The sequence below is a fragment of the Callorhinchus milii genome, unplaced genomic scaffold (genome assembly GCF_018977255.1).
Source record: "Callorhinchus milii isolate IMCB2004 unplaced genomic scaffold, IMCB_Cmil_1.0 Scaffold4, whole genome shotgun sequence".
NCBI lineage: Eukaryota > Metazoa > Chordata > Chondrichthyes > Chimaeriformes > Callorhinchidae > Callorhinchus > Callorhinchus milii.
Window position 1 is genome coordinate 41143458 of NW_024704745.1, and position 25954 is coordinate 41169411.

At 43.7% G+C, this 25954-nt stretch overlaps 2 protein-coding genes across 3 annotated transcripts; both read left to right on the top strand.

Moving 5' to 3' along the window:
• The first annotated feature begins 3519 nt into the window (after positions 1-3519).
• On the top strand, positions 3520-11578 carry LOC103185516 (superoxide dismutase [Cu-Zn]). 2 transcript variants are annotated; one of them, XM_007904061.2, is made up of 5 exons: positions 3544-3693; positions 5562-5655; positions 6928-6997; positions 8459-8576; positions 11179-11578. In XM_007904061.2, exons 1-5 carry the CDS (start codon positions 3604-3606, stop codon positions 11329-11331), a joined length of 525 nt encoding a protein of 174 aa, XP_007902252.1. In that variant the 5' UTR covers positions 3544-3603; the 3' UTR covers positions 11332-11578. The 2 variants fall into 2 exon arrangements, with proteins under 2 accessions (XP_007902253.1, XP_007902252.1); XM_007904062.2 differs by lacking the exon at positions 5562-5655 and having other exon boundaries at positions 3520-3693.
• Positions 11579-14206: 2628 nt separating this feature from the next.
• On the top strand, positions 14207-24322 carry LOC103185515 (superoxide dismutase [Cu-Zn]). The gene is made up of 5 exons (XM_042334216.1): positions 14207-14363; positions 15526-15619; positions 16283-16352; positions 22048-22165; positions 23318-24322. The coding sequence occupies exons 1-5, from the start codon at positions 14289-14291 to the stop codon at positions 23423-23425; spliced, it is 465 nt and encodes a 154-aa protein (XP_042190150.1). The 5' UTR covers positions 14207-14288; the 3' UTR covers positions 23426-24322.
• The last annotated feature ends 1632 nt before the right edge of the window (positions 24323-25954 follow it).

The window sequence follows — 25954 nt, forward strand, 5'->3', positions numbered from 1 at the left end:
TTGGCCTTCTATGCATTTAATATTCTGTTTCCGTTTATTTTGAAAATGTTCTTCATACAACATTCTTCATTGTATTTGTAACCTTGACACCTTCATTTAACTTTTCCGGTTAATATATTTGGGAACTACTAATGAAATTGGATAGTTACTGATCTTGAATATATAATTTTTAAATTATATAACAAATAATGAAATACAAAAGGGAAATAAAGGTGTAATTACAATAAACCTTTGTTAATAGGTGTTTTGATTCCTACAGAACGATAAAGAGATTTTTAAAATATACACCATTTTATGCATCAAATTTTTTTTTGTATCATTAATTACTATGTAGAAACCTTTAACTTAGCTGAATAAGGAGTTGTAAGTTCCCATAGCAAGGTCAGTACTTGGGTTAGTACATATAACAGTCCACTTATATCAAGCACATCATTTTACCTTTAGTCATCAGTCATCATCACCTGGAGAAAAGTTGGCATAAATGGAAATAAGGTGACTTTGAAACACAAGGACTTAATCAATTCTTTTGATTCAAAGTGGTGGACCAACACAACCACTGCTCAGAATCTATTTAAGTCATGAAATGGGGAATATGATGTGGACTCTGCTTTTCCTCATTAACCAAATTGCCTATTTTGAAGAACATCTTGCACTTATATAGCGCCCTCCATGTAAGGTATCGTTTCAGAGCGCTTAACAGTGGTGGAGCCTGACTCCGAGCTGGGGGAGAGGGGGCGGGGGGAGGTGACTGTAAGCATGGTGGAAAAGGAAGATTTTCAGGTGGGACTTGAAAAAGAGGAGAGAGGTGGCAAGGCGAAGGGATTGAGGGAGAGTGTTCCAGAGTTTCGGGGTGTAGTGGCTTAATGTGTGACCTCCAATGGTGAAGTGGTGGCGAGCAACAAGCAGGAGGCCGGTGCCAGTCGAGTGGAGGTGCTGAGTAGTGGATTGGGCAATGAGGAGGTCGGAGAGGTAGGGAGATGCCAGAGAGTGAAGGGATTTGAACACAAGTGTGAAGATCTTGAAGTCAATCTGTTTGGTGATGGGGAACCAGTGGAGCCTGGCCACAAGTGGTGAGATGGGGGTACAGAGTTTGGTCTGGGTAAAACAGAACATAACATCCTTTCTTCAATAAATGTAGCCATTTTTTAATCTTAATCCCACTGGGGAATCCCAAAGATTATCCTGTTATTTCTTCTACCACTTATTCAAAAGCTCAAATTTAGATGCTATGCTGTGTCATTCTTACGATAGAGACATGTAACGCCAGTGCAGTAATACTCTTCTCCTTTTCTGACAGCTGTTCCTGTTTGCCCCAGTCATTTGTTCTAAGTATATCTTAGAATGTTGTTGTGTCCTTATGTCTTGCTCACCCTTTAATGGATTCTAGTGAATTTTAGAGGGGCAAGATCTACGTAGAGTCCAAGGTCCTTCTTCGAGTGCCTGTTTGATCTGAGGGGCCTTGAGGTGGCTGTCTTAATGTGATTGAGGATCCTGAACACATGTTACTGTCAATAAAAGTTGATTTATGGCTGTGGTATATTTTTTTATTTACAGTATGTTTATGGTTGGCTTTGTAGATATAACTAATTATTAACTTTTGCATTTATTACTGGATGATTAGGAATTATTCCAGATATGGTACAATGGATAACTAACCATTTCAACAATAACAAATTACATTTGTATAGCGTCTTTCACATCAGAAGGACATCCCAAAGCGCTGGACAGTCAGATCCGCACCCAAGCTGGTGATTTGAATGTGGAGGGCGGGGAGGGTAGGGCTAGGAGGGTGACTAAAAGCCACTTAAGGTCAAAGAGGAGAGTCTTGAGACAGGTCTTGAAGGAGGCAAGGGGAGGGGGGGGTGAGCTGGAGGAACTCTGGGATGGAGTTCCAGAGGGTGGGGACAGAGAAGCTATAGAATCTATACAAAACACTAGTTAGGCCTCAGCTGGAGTACTGGGTCCAGTTCTGGGCACCTTACTTCAGGAAGGACATTAAGGCACTGGAAAGGGTGCAGAGGAGATTCACGAGAATGATACCAGGAATGGGGAACCTTAGCTATGAGGACAGGCTGGAGAAGTTAGGACTTTTCCCATTAGAGCAGAGAAGATTACGCGGGGACCTGATAGAAGTCTTCAAGATCATGAAAGGTTTTGACAGGCTAGATAAGGAAAAGCTGTTTCCGCTGGTAAGTGTGTCTGAGACCCCTGTCTTAAAGATATCTACCAAAAGAAGCAGAGGGGAGGTTAGAAGAATTTTTTTTTACTCAGCGAGTTGTTTGAATTTGGAATGATCTGCCTGAAAGGGCAGTGAAGTCCGATTCGATAACAGCTTTTAAGAGAGAACTGGATAGGTATCTGGGGAAGACGGGTTTGCAGGGTTATGGGGAGAAAGCTGGTGATTGAGGTTAGTGAAAGTGACTTGCTCTGTCAAAGAGCCGGCACAGACTCGATGGGCCGAATAGCCTCCTTCTGTGCCATAACATTCTATGAATCTATGAAAAATAAGCTGAAGACCTGCCTGTCAATGGTGAGGCGGGCAAGGTGGGGGATGTGAAGCAGGCTGGAGCGCGCTGAATGGAGGGAGCGGACAGGTTGGTAGGGGGTGAGGAGTTCACAGAGGTAGAGAGGAGCAAGACCGTGGAGGGTTTTGATGCCGAGGGTCAGAGTCTTGAACTGTATCCTCTGTGTGATGGGAAGCCAGTGGAGTTGGGCGAAGATGGGGGTGATAGGGTCGTGGAGGACACAGATGCAGAGTTCTGGATGATCTGCAGCCTATGGACGGAGGGGAGGCAGGCAAGCAGGGAGTTTGCGTAGTTGAAACTGGATGTAAAATCAATAATGATATACATTGGGGAGTTTGCTATTATTGGTGGTTTGCAAAATTCTCATTCATCCTCAGGGAAGACTCTGTTTGTATCTAAGTCTACATCAGCTTCTTGGGAGAGTGTAGGTGCAGGGAAGCTTTGGGTGAGTTATTAAAATAGCAGAGAGGTCAATTGATCAGTGGGGGGAGTGGGAGTGACAGAAACTGAGTATACATCCATCACCAAACCTAGATTTCCACACATCTCACCTACACATGGGAATTCCTGAGATATGTATTGGAATGGAATGCGCACTCTCTCCCTGGAGGGACGCATCCTGCTTACCTAATCCTGGTGCAAGTTAGCAAGAGCTTGCGGACCCCAGAATGTGCATTGGGGGGGTACTACCGGAGTGTAACCAGCTAAAACGGCAGAGCTTACCATTCGGCGCACATTTACCTGAACCGTTGCCGCGTGCGATTGGATCCGAGTTTCCTCAGAGATACCGGTAATCAAAAAAAAAGTCTGCGGTCCAAAATCCAGAAGTGGCCCAATATGACGTTGCCGACTATTGGTCGGTCTTTAAAGCGGAAGCAACGTTTGCGGGTTTACATTGAAACATCTTAAAATTCGGCGCCCGTCCAATGTGACCCAAACCCGCCCAATCGGAAGTGAACCCGCCCAATCTGCTGGTGTGCGCATGCGTCGGGGAAAAAAAAAAGGCGGCAGCGGATGACGCATGCGCGCCGTGTGGCTGGCGATCGGCCTTTGGCAGTGAAGGCGGAGCTGGGAAACCATGATAGCCACCGGGAAGTGTGTCCTCCACCAGAGCTCCGACAGCACCGGTGTGAGCGGCGTATCGGGAACCGTGATTTTCGAGTGGGACGTAAGTAACAGTACCGGCGGCGTTGCCGGTAAACACACGGCCGCACCTCACTCACTCACAATGTCGTCGCTCTCGAAATTACCGCCTAAACTCAAGAGCCGCGGTTGGAAGCGCACGGCGGTGGGTGTTGACGCCGCGCGAGCGCTTCCATTGACGCACGAGAAATAAACCCGAGCAGCGACCCGCCGCGGCCACGGTAACGACTGGCCGTTGTGAAGCTGTGGCTGCCATCAGGGGGAGCCGTCGATGGCAGTTTGTTTTAACACCAAAGAGAGACTGTGTTTGTGCCTCGAAGGACCTGCGGGTGTGTGTCCGAGTGAGAGTTACGGCTGTACGTCATCCCGCATCCCGAGCAGCCGTACACCGCCCTCCCGCACCTCCTCATAACCGTCATGGCCGCCGCGACCTCCCCCACTGCGGGAGGCCAGGACACGGCCCCATGTTGTGGCAGGGACCAAAGATTGCGGGGCGTAATTGTGGAGGATCAGTTTGGTCACTCACTCCGTGACTGTTTGTGGGGCACTGCTGTGCGCAATTGGCTGCCACGTCCAGCCCACAATATACACAGTCACTCCACTGTACAGTATGTTCTGTGAAGCGCTTTGAGACGTGATGAGACGTTGTATCAAATGCAAGGACTATTATTATCAGTTGGGCCAAAGGGGCCATCTTCACTCAAACTGATTTTGTGGTCAGCCTGCACAAGAACAACAACAACAACAGCATTTACATAGCGCCCTCCATGCCAGGCGGCGTCCCAGAGCGCTAAACAATGATGGAGCCCGATGCCGAGCCAGCGGGAGGGGGAGAGGGAAGGTGACCACAGGCAAGGGCAAAGACGGAGGTCTTCAGGCGCAAACTGAAAATGGGGAAAGAGGGGGCAAGGCGAAGGGATTGAGGGAGGGAGTTCCATAGCTTCGGGCTGTAGTGACTTGTAGTGTCTGAAGGCATGGTGGAGCGGAGGATTCGAGGGACAAGGAGGAGGCCGGAGCTAGTAGAGCGGAGGCAACGGGTAGGGCTGTGAGGATAGAGGAGGTTGGAGAGATAGGGGTGCCAAGGCGTGAAGGGATTTAAACACTAGAGTGAGGATCTTGAACTCAATCCACTCTGTGACAAGGAGCCAATGGAGGTCACAAGAGAAATTGACATGAATAAGGAAGGTAGGTCACTGTAGCCCATCTGATCTCATTCTTCCAGAACATCCACTTGAATGTCAACAACAACTTACATTTATTATAGCACCCTTCACGTGGGATAGTATCTTGGAGCCCTTAACAGTGGTGGAGCTTAACTCCGGCCTTGCATCAACAGCATTCAGCTTTTTTAAAAAAACAAGTTCAGTCTCCTGGCCTCAACCTGTTCCTGGCCGATACTCCTCCAGATAAAATTGCTTGTTTCCTTTCATGGCTGTTTGTGGGACATTGTTGTGTAAAGATTGGTTGCTGTGTTCGCCTACAAATACATTGCCTACACTTTACAGTAAAATCCTGTGAATTGTTTTGAGGTGTTTTGACGCTGTATTAAGGCACTAATATCAAATGGAAGAATGATTTTTATTAATCTCTGGGTAAATAATAATTCCTGTCATTTGCCATTTGCAACATTGAACCTGTGTCTTCTTGTGTCCTCGGTTTAACATCTCACCTGAAAGACATCACCTCCAACAATGTAGCCGCCCGCAGCTCGTATCGACAGTCCTATTTCACGTAGACATCATTTTCTGTAAAATAACAAAACATAAACTATTTATTTGTTCACCTTCCCTTTTCTGTACTCGAGTCCGTATCCCTTTGGTTTAGATTTTTTTGACCATGTTACATGACAAGTTATAAAGGTTTGATTTAACTCTTTTTTACCAAACTTTTTAGGAAACTGAAGAAGTGTTAATAAAAGGAACCATTAGCGGCTTGTCTCCTGGAAAGCATGGCCTTCATGTTTGCTCCTTTGGAAACATTACTGATGGTATACTTCAATCTTGTGTTTCCAAATAACAGATCTTGTTTGATAATCAACAACTATAATTACAGTATATGAATCTTACCTAAAATATGAACTAATCTGAATTTTTAGTTATAGTTAAATGAATTACTGGATTTGATTGGATTTTTCAAAGTAATCTTTGTTAACATGCAAGAAATTATGAACTGTTAAGCAGATAACCCAGGGGTCTCAAATGGCTTTAATGTCGATAAATATAATGTCATGCATATCAGAACAGGCGATGCATATCTCCTGTAGCTTTGAAGTCCTGTAGCTTATTGGTTAGAGCACTCGCCTCGCAAGCGAGAGGACCTGGATTTGATTCCCAGTCAGGACGAAACATTGGGCAAGTTTCCTTATTCCACACGCCTCTGTTTCATCTAGCAGTAAGTAGGAACCCGGTTGTTAGTTGAATGGCAGATGGATTTTCTGGGGGTAATAATTCCTGACTTAAAAAAAAAATTTGGTAACTCAATCCACGACTGTTTGTGGGACACTGCTGGGTGCGATTTGCTTTTGCCACAAAAGACCTTCCTTTTCGACCGTGTCTCCGGTCATTTCTGCTCGACGTCAGGCTCCGCCACTGTCAAGCACTCTAGGATCCTACCTTGGGTGAGGGGTGCTATATAAATGCAAGTTGTTGTGAAAGCATGGTGTGTCAGATGCCTGACTAACCCCCCAAAAAGTGTATGGATTTTTTTTGAAGCATCATGATTGCTCCCTTCAATGTCTGAAATGTGGTACTGCAGCCTATTGGACCATGGGTGGTTGCTTGGAACAAAATGAGATACAGTAATTGGCTCATCAAGCCCACTCCTTGTTCAGATCATGCATGAATGTTATTATAATCTACAACCCACTCACTATTATCTTTGGGAGATATTCTGTATAGAAAATCCTCAATCACCAAAGGTGAAGCAAAAACTCCCAATATTCATCATCTCCACTGCTTCTCATATATACACCTCCTGTCCCATAATCCTGATTTCTTGTTCCCATTTTCTTCATAAATATATGCAATGTCATTGTTGAACAGAATCACATCATTATGGTGACTCCCTATATGGACAATTATTATTTTATGCACTCAACTGTTAGGTAGGTTGAGGATAGCTCTAGTTGTGCTGAGTACTTTTACTTCCCTATTTGCATATTTTGGAAATGTTAGAATTACGTACTCTATAATTGCATACTGTTTTGTTTCTCTTTATATTACTGGAAAAAATGATAAGGTCCATTATTTTTATCTCTTAGGTTATTTCCATTCAGGAGATCATTATAACCCATGTGATAAAAAACATGGTGGACCACAAGATGAAGAGAGGTGAGATTTAGATTTAATTATGGTATTTTAAGCGTTAAACACCTTGACGAGCAAATTTAAGATTTGTTTACCTCTCTGTCTTAGAACAATACTATAAATCTGCAAAATAATATTGGTAAATGCAGTCAAATGAAAATTCTTTCACAACAACAAAATTACATTCGTATATCGCCTTTCACGTCAGGACAGACAGCGTTTTCACTATATGAAATTGAAAATTTGTTCAACTGCATTTGGTGATGAATAAAGACGTGGATACATTTCATTAATTATTCAGGGTATTTAAGTAAATGAGTTTTCCAAGTAAATCTTTTTTCCCCCAGATTGGCCATGGGGACTTTAATTTTCTGTTTTCCCAGCACCAGAAGAGATGTATAGGGTATATTGTGTGGGAGCTGGAAATAGGGCAAACTTGATGGCCCCTGGGCCTTTTTGCTCTTTTTAGTTATGTATGCAGCAAATATGTGTGCATGTATCTTTCTGTTGTTTCTTAATCTGAAAGTGTTTTTATTTAAATAATTTTAGAACCAATTTCTCCAGTGCCGGAGCTATTTCCAGCAGAGGCATGATACCCAAAATTGTCTCCTGTGCTGTAAATCTTCTGTGATTGCTATGAAATTAATTCCATCATTAATGCCATCAAAACTGGGCCCAATGGAGAAAATTTGCATGTATTTTTGCTCAATAAATTTGGCTCCTTGTACGCTTTGGAGACAATTACTGTGTCAATTACTATGGTTCAAGCAGATCTGCACTTGTAATATATTCCCACCAGCCAGAAACATACATTTTCAGAAGAGAAGGATGTAATTTAGCCTATTCCGTCTACCACAATGTGTATTGTGTTTTTGGTTTGTTGGATGTCTGACACAAGCAGGAACCCATCATTGTACTTAAGGTATCCAAGTTCTATGCATCCCACCTACACATAGAAATGCTTGTGTATTGGAATGGAATCACACTGTCTCCCTTGGAAGATCGCATCCTTCTTACCTAATTCCAGAGAGTATAAGACCCAGGCTGGCAAACTACAATATTGCCACCTTGTTACAAATTTCACAACTAGCTGAGATTTACCTCTTTTGAGGTCCCCCTGCTTAGTCTGTAATCTAATTCCTTAAACTCTTTTTTTAAATATGAATCCTCTTTTCTATATTATTGGTTGCAGAATAAACTGCAGAGATGAATGTCAGTGTTTGTTTTCCTGTCCTATACTTTTGTTTTAATTTTCAATATCTTGTAAAAATTATTGATTACGGCAACAGTGATTGATAACCTTCTGATTGGGTATATTGAAAGTATTGGAATAGTATAAATCTTTATCCCCAGTATCTGATTTTTAATCTGAGGACATATCCATATTTACAACATAACTTCAACAACATACAGCAAAATTTGCAGAGCACTCTTGTTTATGTCTAGTTTTATGAATTTATTATAACTCTTTTTAATCTACTCTAGACATGTAGGTGACCTTGGAAATGTGGAAGCGAGTGATTCAGGTGTGGCTGAGTTTCAAATGCATGATCGACTACTCCGTCTGGCAGGAAATTATTCAGTAATTGGACGTACTTTGGTGGTAAATATTGTGTTCCAGCAGCCACAATTCATTAAATGTCAGACTCCTAACAAGATGATTGCCCATGCAAAAATCTTAGTCTGGATTGTTTTTTTCAAATTGAATGTTTAGGTCTTACTAGTTTTTAGTTTTTAGGTCTTACTAGCTGAATGTTTTGCTGGGATAGATTTTCTTTTCAGATGCCAGGACCAATTTCTGGGAATAGTACACAATCAAACTATTTAACTCTCATCCAGTTTTCCATAATATACTTCAGTGTATTTATCCCTAAATCTAATAATTGACTGTATAATCATGACATTTTGGATGGTTAATAGCCAATAACCTTAACACGAAGTTAGAGGGAGTATTTGAGTTACCAGCAGGCAGGACTGGCACAAAGTGTTCAGCGAAGCCAACAACAACTTATATAGAGACCCTCATGCAGGATAGCATTTATATTGAGACCCTCATGCAGGATAGCATCCCAAAGCCAACCTCGTATCAAATACACTTACTTGATTGCTGATCTCAATGCACACATCTTGGAGATTAAGTCATAGCCTGAGACAATTTGCTACAGACACAAATGCTACAATTTGTATCTGTATTTGCTTACAAATACACAGTTCTCCATTTCACAGTAATTCCTATGAAGCGCTTTGTGACATTCTTCCGATGTGTGCAATTCACCCACAAAATATACAGTCAATTCACTTTACAGTGTATTCTGTGAAGCGCTTTGAGACATGTCAAAAACGTGATAAGTAGCTATATCAAATGAAAGGATTATAATTATTCAGCTCAACGTGCGCAAAACTGAGGCCCTCCTGATTGGCTCGCGTCAGCGCCTCCGCACCTCAGGCGCTGACAGCATCAGCATCCAGGGCTGCACTCTCCACCTCTCAAAGCCAATCAGGGACCTCTGCGTTCTGTTCGACCCTGAGCTGTCCTTTCTTCCTCATATCCGCGCCACAACTGGCACCGCCTTCCATCACCACCGAAACATCGCCAGACTACGGCACTACCTCATCCCTCACGCTGCTGAAACTCTGGTCCACGCCTTTATCACCTCAAGGCTGGAGTATGGGAACTCTCTCCTCGCCGGCCTTCCCTCCACAAGCTGCAGGTCATTCAGAACTCTGCAGCTCGTGTACTGTCCCGCACCAGGCTTCGCGACCACATCACTTCCACCCTCGCTCGCCTCCACTGGCTCCCCATCCCCCAGAGGATCGAATTCAAGATCCTCATCCTCACCTACAAGGCCATTCACGGCTTTGCTCCCTCCTACCTCTCCGACCTACTATCCCCCTACCTACCTGCCCGTACCCTCTGTTCCTCTGGTTCCGGTCTGCTCCACATCCCCCGCCCCAACCGCCCTACCATCGGTGGCCGGGCCTTCAGCCTCTGAGCCCCGAGGCTCTGGAACTCCATCCCCCAGTGCCTTCGCCGCCTCCTCCCTTTCCTCCTTCAAGGCCAGTCTCAAGACCTTTCTCTTTGACCGTGCCTTCAGCTCCCCTCTCGACTCTCTCTCTATCCCCTCCTCGCTCCCTCCCTTCCCTCCCCTCACCCTGACCATTTCCCCCCTGCTCGGGTACCGACCCAACTGTACAGCGCCTTGGGACGTCCTCCCGACGTGAAAGGCGCTCTATAAATGGAATCTTGTTGTTATAACAATCCTGAATAATTTTCAATTAGGTGGATTGATGAGAGGTTTGATTTTTGAACTACCTGTAGGTTCTTGTTCCACCAGCTGGAGTGGTAGTTTCTTACACACATTTTTACTAAAAATATTTCTGTAGCATTTCCGATTCTCTTGTCCTTATTTTCAAGAAATTAATCTTATGTTGCTGATTCATATTTGTACATATTTTGTACAAAACTTATTTGAATCCAAATTTTCTAAACTATATCTGAAGTACCTTTATCCAGCTCTGTCGTGGTACTCCCTTCTAAAGAGAGAAAGATTCCAGAACAAAGGTAGGTGTGTGCTAGGTTTTGGCTCACATATCAAGGTTTGCTGATTTAGTGTCCGAGAAGATCCAATCTTTCATCAGAGCTCTATTCCTTAAATTCTATTTTGTTGAACAATAAGACATTATCAATAGGGTAAAACTAACCTGTCTCACGGCGGACTAACCCCAGCTCATGTTCACTATTAGTCACTGAAGTAATAACCTGCCACTGGACTTCCTACTACAATTGAACATCGATTTTGAATTAGGAAGATCAAAACCAATGCTCAAATGTGGTTCCACTACATCCACATTGAATTTTGAAACTGCCAGGGATGTTACACTCTTAACTGTATATTCCAACATTTTGCTTTTTTTTATAACTATTTCAGAATTAGTGACCATCCGACTAATACCTTAAGCTCTCCCTTCTGTTGTGCTACCATTAGGATATTTCCATTCTGTATATAGACCACACTACCCTTTCTTCTCCATAATCTCATACATTTTCATTCTTTGTATTAAACTATATCTACCACCTTTATGTCCATATATCCAGAAAGCCTAGAAGGCTCCAATAGATATCCTTATTTTAGTAACCACTTAAAACTCTTGTGTTGATAGTTAAAGCTACAAGTGCTGATATCTTTGTTTTACATTTGTTAAAGGTGACTGAAAACGAAGATGACTTGGGCAAAGGTGGAGATGAACAGAGCCTTACAACAGGAAATGCTGGAAAAGGTTTAGCTTGGGGAATAATTGGAATAGTTAGTGAATTTTGCCCAGCAAGTGAAGATTTAACACAAAAATCTAAAGAATGACAGTGTTTGATTACAGATCAAAGTATGCTGTATTAGCATACTGCAATTGATGTCAAATTGCATTGTTTGGTACAGTATATAAAGAGGCTGTTGTGTGGATTCAGAGTTTAATTCTGCCGATTTTACAATGCTCAATAATATGTTATTATTCTGTCCATTTTTACAGTGCTCATAATATTTATTCATGTTCAACCAAACTTAGCCTTAATTTTTGGCTGTATCTACCAAATGCTATTAAAGTTAATACCCCCAGTCTTAATCTTTTGTGGCTGTGTATATTTTCACATTATTTCTGTTGTCATAAAAACTGTTTCACTAAATGTTAGTCCTTGTTCCTTGTCAGATATAATGCAACTTATGGAAATGGGTATGTTAGAATCTGACCATATCCCTAGCATTTCTATAAACTAAATGGCTAGAATTTTTTTTAGATCTGCGTGATTAATATTAGATATGGGGGGGAAAACATAAATTGTTCCCCAAAGACTCAATTTAAATAATTTAATATTTTAACTATTTTGAATTCCTTTCAATGTCTAGATATATATTTAGACATTACCAGTTCATTATGTATTTCATTGACTTACTTGTACAATCCAATATTCTGTGAATTTCTCATATTTGCTCTTTCATTAATTTGTGAGTACTATTTGTTAAATTATTAACACTCTGATTAATGCTGATTTATGGTGTATCCTTGCTTTTTTTCATTCATGTTCCAAGTATAAATGAGAAATTCTATCTTCCAGTGCAGAGTGAGGGATCAACGAGGAACACTATCCCTTTAAGAGCCTTGCACCATGCTCACTGACAAATTTACTTGACACCACATTTTACATTCTATCCACGTGACCGGATTTAGTAACTCATTTTAGTGGGGAAAGAATTACCAAAGGTGACAATGTATTGAAATGTGAAGCTATTTGAGGTGTGTTCTGAGTACAAAATATTTAAATTTAGTTTTTCTCTGTTAGTAAAACAAATTAGCTACTTTCGGTGCTCTTTGTAGTTTGGGAAATATTCTTGTTTATATTGCTTATGAGTGTTTTGTTTTGCAATTGCATGTTTCATTGCTGGGCTAGGACAATATCATTTTGAGTATTGGTTGTTTATTCGGTCATGCATTCCCTGTTGTAGATAGTTACAACCATTACATTGACTTGTTATCTAAATATGACAATGCTGTTTAAACACTTAAAACATATCCAGGTTTTAGGGTTCATAGTGGAAGGAAATGTGCAGTGCTTTGGTGATCTGAGTCCTGTAGCTCAGTGGTTAGAGCACTCGCTTTGCAAGCGAGAGACCTGAGTTCAATTCCAGGCAGATGGCGAAACCTTGGGCAAGTTTCCTTACTCCACACACCTAATAATAATCCCTCCAAAACCCAAAACAATAATAAATTGGTCATTTTCAATCTACGACTGTTTGTGGGACATTGCTGTGCGCAATTGGCTGCCGCGTTCGCCCACAAATATACAGTCAATTCACTTTACAGTACATTCTGTGAAGCGCTTTGGGACGTCCTCCCGACGTGAAAAGCGCTATATCAAATGCAAGGATTATTAAGGATTATTATTATTATCTTGAAAGATGAGATAACAATATTTGCATTTGATATACATTCTGTACACATTGAAGCATTTCACAGGTAATTTCTGTCAAACTCGTGATAATATTTGTAGACAAACACAGCAACCAATTTTGGGTACAGGAAGATCCTACCAATAGCTGTGAAATGGATGACCAATTTATGTGGATGATTGTTGGCTAGGGCAATATCATCTTCCTATTGTCAAAAGCTTGATGGATCTTTAATGTCTATCTAAATGGTAGACATAACCTCAAATTAAGGTTTTAGCTGAAGGGCTATACTTCACAATGTTGTACTGGTACTCGAAGGAAGTTTCCAAATATCCTGCCAGATAATCCTCTAGATAAAAAAAGGTCATTTATTTCGCTTTGGTACGTTGGAGTGTGCAAATTGGCTATTGCGTATACTGCTATATCAAATGCAAGGATTATTAATTTTTGTGCAGTATTTGCTTTGAATTCACAGATTATATTCTAAAACAGTTCTCCCCTGAGCAGCACAGGCTTTCTGTTAAGATGTACTGCTGTTGAAAGTGACTATTAATACTCTTAGCAAGTTATGAATCACCTATTCAATAAAATTGTTTCACCCACAGAATACAAAATCACTTTTTAACAACAACAACTTGGATTTATATAGCGCTCTCTATGATGGACGGTGTCTCAGCACTTCACAGTATCGGATCCCGGGGCCGAGCCAGGGGGAGAGGGAAGAAAGTGACCAAAGGTAAGGTCGAAAAGGTCTTTAGCCGAGACCTGAAAATAGGAAGAGGGGGTGACCCTTCAGCTCCCCTCTCGACTCTATCCCCTCCTCCCTCCCTTCCTTCCCCTCACCCTGACTATTTCCCCCCTCCTCGCCCCCTCCCCCTGACCATTTCCCCACTGCTCGGGTCCTGACCCAACTGTACAGCGCCTTGGGACGTCCTCCCGACGTGAAAGGCGCTCTGTAAATGGAATCTTGTTGTTGTTGTTGTTCGAGACATCTTGAAGACGTGATATGGCGCTATATCAAATGCAAGGATCATCATTATTATAAAATGCATTAGGCTCAGCCTGTGATGCCCTGCCCCCCCCCCCCCAACCCCCTGCCCTGCCTGCCCCCCCCCCGCCCTGCCTGCCCCCCCCCCCCCCGCCCTGCCTGCCCCCCCCCCACCTGGCCTGCCCCCCCCCCCCCCGCCCTGCCTGCCCCCCCCCCCCCCCTGCCCTGCCGCCCGGCCCCGCCCGCCTCAGCCCGTGTGTGAAGTCACGAGGGCCGGTCTCCCGCCCCGCAAGAGTTGACACTGCGCGTGCGCGCGCCTTTACACGGCTCTGCGCGGTCGGTGGCTGTCGCCTCGTCGGGCGGTTCGCGGTCGTGAAATTGGGGAATTATGACGACTACGAAGGCCGTGTGTTTGCTGAGGGGTCACTCCTCCGTGGTCGGGACGTGTACTTTCAAAGCAATTGTGAGTCAGGCCACGACTGTTAACAGTCATAGTAATGCCCGGGGCTGGGCGGGGGCTTCGTGTCCATAACGGAGATGGACGCGGAGGGCAGACACGTGGCCCTTCGTTTGTTTCACTTGAAGCGCATGTGTTTGTAGCGCAAGAGCCGCCATCTTCCTAACTCCCGGTGTGTGTGTGTGTGTGGGGTGTGGGTGTGGTTCTCCTGCACGTTCCAGCTTCTTGCACGGAATCTCCCCAACTTGCCTTTTTTAAAAAAAAAGTCGGATTTTTTTTTCAGCGAAAACGTTTTGCATTGAACGCGCGGTTACACGGCGTATTGATGAGCTGCGGCCGACACCGCCAGGTCGGGTTTTAACTGACCTCAATGGTACAGTGTGTGGTGTGGTGTGTGTGTGTGTGTGTTGAACGTTGTGCACTGTTGTTCACTGCTCGAGCTCCTGTGTCGGGAGGAGCCGCCGCTTCAGAGGCCGTTATAACCGTTGATGTGAACCCGCGCGCCCGCGGCCTGGTTTTAACGGCCACCGTGGCGGGGGTTGGAGCCCGCGCCGCTCGGGCCAACCCGGTCTTTATATCACCACCGCCCTGTGATCGTAATAAATGACCACTTTTCGTTTGGATGGGCTGTGGCTCGTGACTTCTCCGGTCACCACACCAGCCGTGCGAGTGGCAGTGCAGTCGGTGTCCCCATCTATGGAGACAAACACAATAGGCAATTTGGACGCACAAACCATGAGGTTAGTCAGTGACTTAATTTTTTCTCGGCCACTTAAGACAGGTTGAAGCACTGGTCGACAGCTATTTGGCGAGCGGTTTAACTATTGGGGCTCGGGCGCCAGTCCGGCTTGGTCGCTGTGCTGTGGAAATTGTTGCATTTAGCTACAAAATACACTTTAGTGCAGTCTTTGAAGCACTTTGAAATGGGTTGTGGAAGGTACTGTATCAAATGCAAAGATAATTATTGTAACCTCACCAAACTTTGACACCTCTTGGCCAAATTGCTAGAGTGAGCTGGTTGAAATGATAATCGATGTAATGCGTAGATTTCCATGTTAAGTTATATTCTATCTGGTCACTGAGTGGCTTTTATGACAGAATTTTGTTTACAAAGCTCTGGTTCTAAGAAGGCCAAACCCAATAACTTTTCCATGGAATTATTTTGTAGGCAAATGGACACGTGGTAATTCAAGGAGAAATCAGTGGACTGACTCCTGGAAAGCATGGAATCCATATTCATTTATATGGAGACGTTTCTGACGGTATGGACAATGTACCTATCGTATTATGTATACATACAACCATCGTGTGAACAGTACTATTAGGGATCTGATTTAATAACTCCTAGCATGTAAAGGAAGGACATCCTTTATAAATACCCACTTGTTTTATTTTGCCTGAATTGGGTTGGTACTTTTGAGAAAACCTACTGTTTTCACCACATATTGAAAGATATTTATTTCCTCTTCCAACTCGGATATTGGCTGTGGACAGACTTGACCCTCAATGACATTTATACCACTGAAGGTTAATGCAATTCTTCCAATCAGAGATGCGGAATAGGGTCTTTAGCAGCTTATTGAGGATGGGGAAAAGTAAACAAAAGCTTCTGTTCAGTAATTCCTGCTGGAAGATGCATATAAGTGGATATTGTCTGGAAATATGATTCGGGGCTGAAATGCAACAATAGTCAAATAGCCCACCTTTGCCACAAACATCACTACCAAATTGTTTATAGTGAATTAATTTGGGCCACCACATTCCCCACCCCGCCCCCTGAAAAAAAATGTAACATGTTGGTATTGTTGATGTTCATGCAAATTACTGGTTTGTTGAAGACATTTCTGAGGTTGCTATTAAGTAACAAAGACGCATTTTCCTGAGATACAAAACCATTTAAGTGTAAGTACTGTATTTGTTTTTAGGCTGTGCCAGTGTAGGACCTCATTACAACCCCTGTAACGAAACACACGGTGCACCACAAGATAAAAAGAGGTGAGATTTCCTTAGGCAGTAATGTCCAAAGTGAAGAATGCAGTTCATTACTTTGATGTTTAACACTGCCTTTGTATTTAACAATGATCCATATCATTTCATAGTACTGACTTGTACCAATAACGGAAGTTATCGAGAGCTTCAAAATTATTTTTTCCCATCATTAAATCTAATTGAACCCTGATTTTTAGCTTGCGATAATAGGCTTCAATAATATTTCATTGATTAGTTATCTCATAAAGGGAAGGAAAAGTCAAGTTATTATTGAAGCGTATTATCCCATGATTAAAAATCACAGGATCGCTTACTGTCAAAATTAATCCCCAGCTCTATTTAATTGTAAAACATAGTTTGGCCGCTTCATAATACCACTTATCAGGGCTTTGTTTTGCAGAGTTAACCACATTTATATATCCAAATCTTTTTGAGTTAGACAAGCTAGTTAATCAACAATATCTTAGATGTCCGAGGACCTACCAGCCATGTCTGCTCTCCACCATTTCAGTCTTAGAAAGTTACCATTTACCTTTCTTTCCCCCAACCCCTTCCCTATTGGAAAATTAAGTTGTAGCCAATGGATAAGTAATACAGATTCTCTTATTTTGAGAATCTTTAGGTTTGTCTATCGCTCTGTTAAACCTCTTCGTTGATGCCAAAGATTAGTAACTTGTGATCTGGAAATGACTCCATTTATTTAAATAAGTGGCTGCCAAAGATGGGCTTGGAAGTCAAAAAGAGCTGTCTGACCTATTAAACGCACAGTACAAGCAAGATTGTTGTAATCAACAGATGTGTAGTTGGGTTGGTGAGCTCTGGTTTAGCTTCCAATTGAATTAAATAAAACTATATTGTTCCAGAAAACTGTCCTGAGTATACTCTAGAAATGTATTGCCTTTACAACAGCATTAGCAACAATAACTTGCATTTAAATAGCACCCTCTAAGTCGGGTGGTTTCTCAGAGCGCTTAACAATGGTGGAGGCTGAGCCAGGGGGAGGGGGAAGCTGACTGTAGGTGTGGTCGAAGAGGAAGGTCTTCAGGTGCAACCTGAAGATGGGGAAAGAGGGGGCGAAGCGTAGAAGTTGATGTGGAGTTCCAAAGTTCAGGGCATAGTAGCTGAAGGCATGGCCGCCGTTCCCGGAGCGGAGGATTTGGGGGACACGGAGGAGGCCAGACCCAGGAGAGCGGAGGCAGCGGATATTGCTGTGGGGAGAGAGGAGGTTAGAGAGATGGGGGGGTGTCAAGGAATGGAGGTGGTGTGCGGTGGTGTAGCCCTTATCTCAAGGACACCACTTGCCCTATCCTCCTCCTCCTCTGGCTCTTTCCCCTCTTTTGAGCACCTCACCCTCTCCCACCCCTCCCATCTCTCACTTAAAATCCTCTTCCTCTTCCGGCCCCCTAAAACCTCTCCCATCTTCATCTCTGATATTTCTACCCTCCTAACATCTCTCTGCTCTGATCGCCTCATCATCCTGGGCAACTTCAACCTGCACTTCACCCCCTCCTGCTCCATCTCCTCGGACTTCTCCCTCCTCCTCGCTCAACCTCTCCCTCCACATCAACTCCGCCGCTCACATTCATGACCACCCACTCGATTTGGTGATCACCCGGGGCCTCAGTGTCTCGGATGTCACCATTACCGATAAGGCCGTCTCCGATCACCACTTCATCTCCTTCACCACGTCCACCCCCCTCCCTATCTCCACCAGACCCACCACCATCTTCTACCGCCCCTGGAAGAAGTTACCCCCACAATCCCTAACTGCTGCCTTGGAGTCCTCTAAACTCCTCTCCCTCTGGCCTTCAACCCTCACTGACCCCTCTTCTGCTCTCACCCTCCTCCACAACACTCTCTCCTCCACACTCGACACTCTTGCCCCCATCACCTCCTGTACTGTCTCTTATTCTCACTCCTCCCCCTGGTTCAACACCCACCTCCGCTCACTGAAGAGCCAGGTGCGGGCTGCTGAACACACCTGCTTCAAATCTGGCCTAACGGTCCACCGGCAAATCTGGCTGGACCTCCTCAAAATCTACCCCTCCACTCTAGTCTTGGCCAAGTCGTCCTTCTACTCCAGGATAATCCTGGGGGAGAAGAACACCCCCAGACTTTTGTTCTCTACCACATCCCGACTCCTCCGTTTCCCCCCCCCCCCACCATCCCGCGCAGGTCATCTCCTCCAACCTTCACTGCGAGGAGATGCTGGATTTCTTTGAATGCAAAATCAAGGGAATTTGGTCCGCGGTCACTGCCCCTCCAACTTCCCCCCACCCTCAACCCCCTCCCTCCCACACTCCGACTCCTACCCATCCTCCCCTATACACCTTCGAACCCGTTTCCCCACCCTCTGTCACCAAACTCATCCTGTCCTTGAAACCCACCACCTGCTCCCTGGACCCCATCCCCACTCCACTCCTTATCTCTCAGCTCCACCTCCTTGCCCCACTTCTCACAGACACCATCAACCTGATCCTCTCCTCTGGCTCCGTTCCCATTCCCCTCAAAACTGCCACCATCACTCCCACGTTGAAAATACCCTCCCTTGATGCGTCGCATATATCAAACTACCGGCCCATCTCCAACCTCCCCTTCCTGTCCAAGGTTCTCAAAAGAGTCGTCGCCTCCCAGCTGCGCTCTTTCCTCTCCACCCACTCACTTTTCGAACCCCTCCATAGCACGGAAACCGCCCTGGTCAAGGTCACCAATGACATCTTGACCATCTGCGACCAGGGCTCCCTCTGCCTCCTCGTCTTCCTCGACCTATCAGCCACATTCGATACGATTGACCACTCTATCCTCCTCCACCTCAACCTTCAAGGCCCTGTCCTTGAGTGGTTTAGGTCCTACCGCTCCCACCGTCTTCATTTTGTCTCTGCAAACGGCTTCTCCTCCAGCCCCCGCACTGTCTCGTGCGGTGTCCCTCAGGGCTCTGTCCTCAGTCCCCTCCTCTTCACCCTCTACATGCTCCCCCTTGGTGACATCATCCGCAGACATGGAGTTAACTTCCACATGTATGCGGATGACACCCAACTCTACCTTTCCTCGTCTACCCTCAACTCCACGACCACCGATGTCCTGACAGCTGCCTGTCCGACATCGAGTCCTGGACGAGAGACAACTTTCTTCAGCTCAACGTGTGCAAAACTGAGGCCCTCCTGATTGGCTCGTGTCAGCGCCTCTGCACCTCAGGCGCTGACAGCATCAGCATTCAAGGCTGCACTCTCCACCTCTCAAAGCCGTCAGGAACCTCGGGGTTCTGTTCGACCCTGAGCTGTCCTTTCTTCCTCATATCTGCACCACAACTGGCACCGCCTTCCATCACCTCTGGAACATCGCCAGACTACGGCACTACCTCACCCCTCACGCGGCTGAAACTCGGGTCCACGCCTTTATCACCTCAAGGCTGGACTACGGGAACTCTCTCCTCGTCGGCCTTCCGGCACCGCCCTCCACAAGCTGCAGGTCATTCAGAACTCTGCAGCTCGTGTACTGTCCCGCACCAGGCTTCGCAACCACATCACTCCCACCCTCGCTCGCCTCCACTGGCTCCCCATCCCCCAGAGGATCGAATTCAAGATACTCATCCTCACCTACAAGGCCATTCACGGCCTTGCACCCTCCTACCTCTCCGACTTACTATCCCCCTACTTATCTGCCCGTACCCTCCATTCCTCTGGCTCCGGTCTGCTCCACATCCCCCACCATAACCGCCCTACCATCGGTGGCCGGGCCTTCAGCCTCTCAACCCCCAGGCTCTGGAACTCCATCCCCCAGTGCCTTCGCTGCCTCCTCCCTTTCCTCCTTCAAGGCCGGTCTCAAGACCTTTCTCTTTGACCGTGCCTTCAGCTCCTCTCGACTCTCTACCCCCTCCTCGCTCCCTCCCTTCCCTCCCCTCACCCTGATCATTTCCCCCTTCTCGGGTCCTGACCCAACTGTCCAGCGCCTTGGGACGTCCTCCCGACATGAAAGGCGCTCTATAAATGCAATCTTCTTGTTGTGGAGGGATTTATAGACTAGAATGAGGATCTTGGTTGATCCGCTCTGTGACAGAGAGCCAGTGGAGTTTGGCAAGAACTGGAGTAATCGGGGTATGAAGTTTGGTGCGGGTGAGAATGTGGGCAGCGGAGTTTTAAGTGAGCTGAATTTTGTGAATAGTGGAGGACGGGAGACAGTTGAGGAGGGCAGTGTGGTGGAGGTGGAAGAAAGTGGTGCTGGTCAGGGATTGGATGTGGGGGAGGAAGTTGCACATGGGTTCGAAGAGTTTTAAGGACAGTTCGGGTAGGTTGACGAGGTCGGAACCATGGGACAGAAGATATTGGTGGGAGCCAAAGAGTATGGCTTCCGTCTTGTTGTTTTTCCGTCTTTACTACTTGTTCTGCGTCTCCCAGTCTATATGAAAATTAAAAGATCCCATTATAATCACATTGCTTTTGCTATGTGCTTCCCTGATTTCTATACCTCCCCCCCCACACACACACACTATATCACTACTATCTGGAGGTCTGTGGCCAACTCCTACCAGAGTCTTACCTCCTTTGCTTTTCTTTAATTCTGCCCATAGTGTTTCCATGGCTTGATTACCCTTACTGAAACCTTTTGTTTCTACTGCTGTAATTGTCTTCATCAGTCTTGCTATTACTTTCTAAAGATCTTATAGCCTGGAATATTTACTCTCAGTCATGCCCAGCTTGTAGCCAGGTCTCTGTAATGGCTACCACATCATAGCTTTTTGAGCCCGCATGAAACCGACCACCTGCTCCCTCGACCCCTCCCTACCCCTCTCCTTAACTCCCATCTGCACCTCCTTGCCCCTCTATTCACAGACATCATAAATGCCCTGTCCACTGGCACTGATCCCACCCCTCTAAAAACGGTCGTCATCACTCCTAACCTCCACACCTCAATTTTGTTGTTTTTAATATGAATTTGTGTTTCTAACTCACTTGTTTTATTCATTATGCTACATGCATTTATGTACAGAACTCTTACTCTGGTAACTGCCCATATGCCCTGACGGTGTTTTTCTCATACTTTTTGACTTGTCACACTTCTTGTGATTACGTCCTATAACCTTTTTTCTTCCCATTGACCTTGCCAATAACCATAGGCTGCAGATCATCCAGAAAAATAGGAAGTAACTTGCCATGTCATGGCTGTTTGTGAGAGATTGCTGCATGTACATTGGATATTGCATTTCCTACAAACAATGTTTAAAGGATTTGTTCTGAATTGCCTGCCTTATTAGTTGATAGTATTGTGTTTTTCTAGCGTTGCAGGAAATTGTTTTATCAAATTGAATCCCTTCTCCTAGATTGATGGCATTCAGTGAGAATGAATTCACTTTCATAAGACAAGATCTTTGATTTAGAGAATATTTGGGTAGAAAATGTTTTTCAGTAGAGTTAGGGTTCCGCTACATTTGCCCTTCCCTTTAATTTTTTTGTGAGAAAATTGTATATTTTGCCCTGCCTTATTTCAAAGGGATATATCCCTCAAATATTTTTCTGTAGTAGGTGAAGTGTAACCTATGTTCACAGAATGCTAATGTAATAGAAACTGAAATCTTAAGTAAGCTCATGGGAATATCACAGACGTTGTCTAGGTATACACTATTGTATTATCAGTACTTATGACTGAAGAAAAATTAAGATATTGTACTCGATTTTAGCTGTCTAAATTGTTTCAATCTATGTAGACATGTAGGTGATCTGGGCAATGTAGAAGCTAATGAAAATGGCGTTGCCATATTTGAATTAGAAGATCGACTTCTGCGCCTAACAGGAAAACATAATATAATTGGACGATCAGTAGTAGTAAGTATTAAAATTTTTAATTTTGGGCACTCACTGTGTATTGTCAATCCATAGAATCATGACATGTTTATGTGGCCCATAAAGCCATGCAATGTTTACGTGGGTATTTTGTTCAACCTCTGGGGAGAAGTCAGGCTTGGCTGTGACTCCCGCTAAAGTTAAATAGCTGCCAACATTCACTGCCAAGGATCATCTATGATGGCTTGGGAGGGGTACTGAGGACAACCAGCATTGCGGAACTGCACCCCAGCAACAGGAGAACAGCAGAGAGGCAAATGTCAGTGGGGACAAAATTAAAAAAATAATTAGTCATGCACTAAAAATGTTGGTAACATGAAAAATGAACTGTTGAGTTAGGTATTGATCCATTGCATCAATAATGACAGATGTAGAACTGAACTTGTGTGAAGTGCTTTGAGACATCCTCCCCACATTAAAAGTGCGAAATAAATGTAAGTTGTTGCTTATTGCCACTTTGTCTAGATTGTACACCTTCTGACATTAACATTATCTTATTTCGAGATTGTAACGATCAAAGATCAAAAAGTGAGATAAGTTATGAATATAATGAATTTTATAAAAATAGTCTGGTGAGTGAGCTTACACTGAAATTGTCTGAGGGATTTCTGTTGTGCTGCTTAAGGTTCAACCATGGAGGAAAAGCCACAAATGATCCACTATTTAGCAGCAACATGCTTTTAAAATCAACAGAAAGTTTGTTTTTCCCCTCTGGGAAAGGGCAGCCATTGGGATTCATTTTGATTTGTTTTAGAAGGGGGTGAATTCTCTGGTAGTTGAGAATAAGTTCAGACCTGTTAAAGGTGGGAAAAGTTTGATGGGAGACACTGGTGCAGTTACAGTGTGGTAGGAATAATAGAATCATAGAATCAAATAAAAACATACAATTTTTTTTTATCTCACTAGCTTCACTATACACTGAAATCCCTGAATAATTGCAACCATATATTTAAAACTATGCAGCTCTTAATTTGCCTCAAATAATGTAAATCAACATTGCATTCCATAGGGTTTTTTAAAAAATAAGTAATTATTCTGAGATTGTTTGATAACTTCATAACTTTGTTGATATTTTATTCTAAAATCTTTTAGTGGAATATAGAGATACTGGTGTATCTTTTTTCCTTTATAAAGGTTCATCAGAATGAAGATGACTTGGGTAAAGGTAACAATGAAGAAACCCACATAACAGGAAATGTTGGAGAAGGAATTGCCTGGGGTATAATTGGAATAGATAACTAAATATGTGTCCCAAAAGTCTAACTGCACTGTTTGTAGTGTTGTTAGTAGATTTAAATTTCTCCATTGTTATTGAACAGCAACTGGTTCAAAATGGGTTTTTAAAATAAATCTGTCTGCTAGTGTGGCATGTTTTAGAAATGAAACTTTTTTTAAAACAAATTAAGGTTTCCTTTGACATCTCTTTGACTTTTATTTTTTTAATTTGAATGTGTGATAAGTTACGAAGTCCAGCATGTACACAGATAGAAACAGCATAATTTAGTTAATTGCATTATACTGTTGAATTTGATCAATCTTTTAAACTAATAGCAAAATATTATTTAAACAATGAAAGGGAACAGTATATTGATCATAAGATCTCTTGATCCTATTCAAAGAAGTGAACTTCTCCTGATACCTGGTCAACAAGCCTTCTAGTTAATTGATTATTCATCTTATGGCTGTTGAGACCTTATTGATGTGAAATGGCAACTGCATTTACCTGGAAAAAAGCTCCCATACTTGTGGTGTAATTTGACATTTCCAGTCTGATGAGATGGTATACCAATGCAACTTATTTTTACTGTCATAATGGGTCAGTTTTTTTAAAATAAGAGTCCTCATTGTATAACTCCCATCTTTAACTAATATTGAAAAGTACATGCTGTTCATATTAAAATGTTCAACTGATTTTACAAGACTATTTTAAGCTTAAATATTTGAGTCCACCATATTTTTTAATGCATGTAATAGATACAAATATTTATCTGTAAAAGACAAATAAAAGCTCACATTGCAGTTTGTCATTTGGTTCATGTTTGTAAATTACATCAAATTGTCTTCATTCTTGAAATTTAATGGTCCACATCCACATACTGCTGGAATGAGTTTATCCAGTGGATTGGATGAGGGCAAAAAAAAATTAAGCATACTCCATTTAAGAAATGTTAATATCAAATTTGACTCTCTTCTATCCCTCTTCATGCAGGAATATGTGTGCCTTTAGTGTTTTTTCGTTCTATTCTGACCTCCTCAACCTCTCCGTTCTATCCCGCAGACTTACCGAGCCAGTGCACAATCTAGGCGTCAGGTTCGATCCACAGCTGTCCTTCCTTCCCCACTGCCTTCGTCCACCTTTGCCACATTGCCTGCCTCCGACTGTACCTTATCTCAGGCACAGCCAAAACACTCGTCCATGAGTTCGTCACCTCCCGACTCCAAATGCGCTCTTTTCCGGTTTCCCTAGTTCCATCGTGTACAGGATCCAGCTGATTCAAAACTCCTCCGCCAGCATACTCGCCCGACTAAACGCTCTACCCCTATCGCACCAGTTCTAGCCTGGCTCCCTATCGCCGAATGGATCGCTTTCAAGATGCTCACTCTCGTGTTCAAATCCCTTCATGCCCTGGCACCTCCCTACCTCCACCTGCTCACCCCAAGGCACAAGCAGCTGCCTCCACTGACTAGCTCCTGCCTTCTGCATGTCGCTCATGCCCTCCGTTTCACCATTGTTGGCCACACTTTCAGCCACTATGCCCCGAAACTCTGGAACACACTTCCTCTATCCCTCCACATTGCCCCTTCCTTCTCTATCTTCAAGTTGCGCCTGAAGACCTTCCTATTCGACCATGCCTACAGTCACTCACCTCTCCCTGGCTCAGTTTTGTGCGCCGCCATTGTCGAGCGCTCTGGGATGCTACCCTGCATGAGGGACGCTATATAATGCAAGTTGTGTTTTTGTCAGGATTAATTAAAAATCACAAACATCCAGCTTTTTGTCTCAACTGAGTTCCCAAACCAGAGTTCCATGTATGCCACTTAAACATGGATAGGGTTATCCTAGCTGATCAAACTAGGAAGCTTGCCATCAAGAACACTAGCAAGTTATGTGGCTTTAGCAGGTTAAACTCCAGCAGTACCACAATTTGTATGCTGGGGTTCCCAAGCCTTTGATTTTTGCAACCTCCACCTATTATCGTTTACCACATTTTAAAGTAACTTATTAAAGGGAGTTGAGATGTTTTATCAAATATGCTGTATTATATGCAAGTAGTAGTGTTGAAGGATAAGCAGAGATCAAATCATTGATAGTTTCACTATCAAACTCACCCAAACTTCTTTCTGCTTCCATCAGACAGTTTATCTGCCAATCTGTTGATTTTTTTGGTAGAAGCTAGCTCATAATGAACATGGCAGAAAAAAAACATTTAGTTTACAAAATGTCATTTGGACTGCAACCACCAGTAGTTAATTTAGAGTGTCTTCACATTAATCAATTCCAACACACCAATTTGTTTACGATCCTATGACTGATGTTAATGGACAGCTAAACATACCTTAAAAGAAATATAGCAATTTTAATGCTTTAGTGACACATCGGGATTCAGACCTGGCCCTGTGGCAAACAACCTTTTAGGTTGTCAGCTTGGCTCATTTGGTAAGATTCTCATCTGGGTTCTGAGGTTTAATGTTGGTCAGCCGGATGTCTGACACATGCAGAAATGAGCAACATGCTTAAGAGTAGCCAAATGTAAGTTCCACGTATGATAC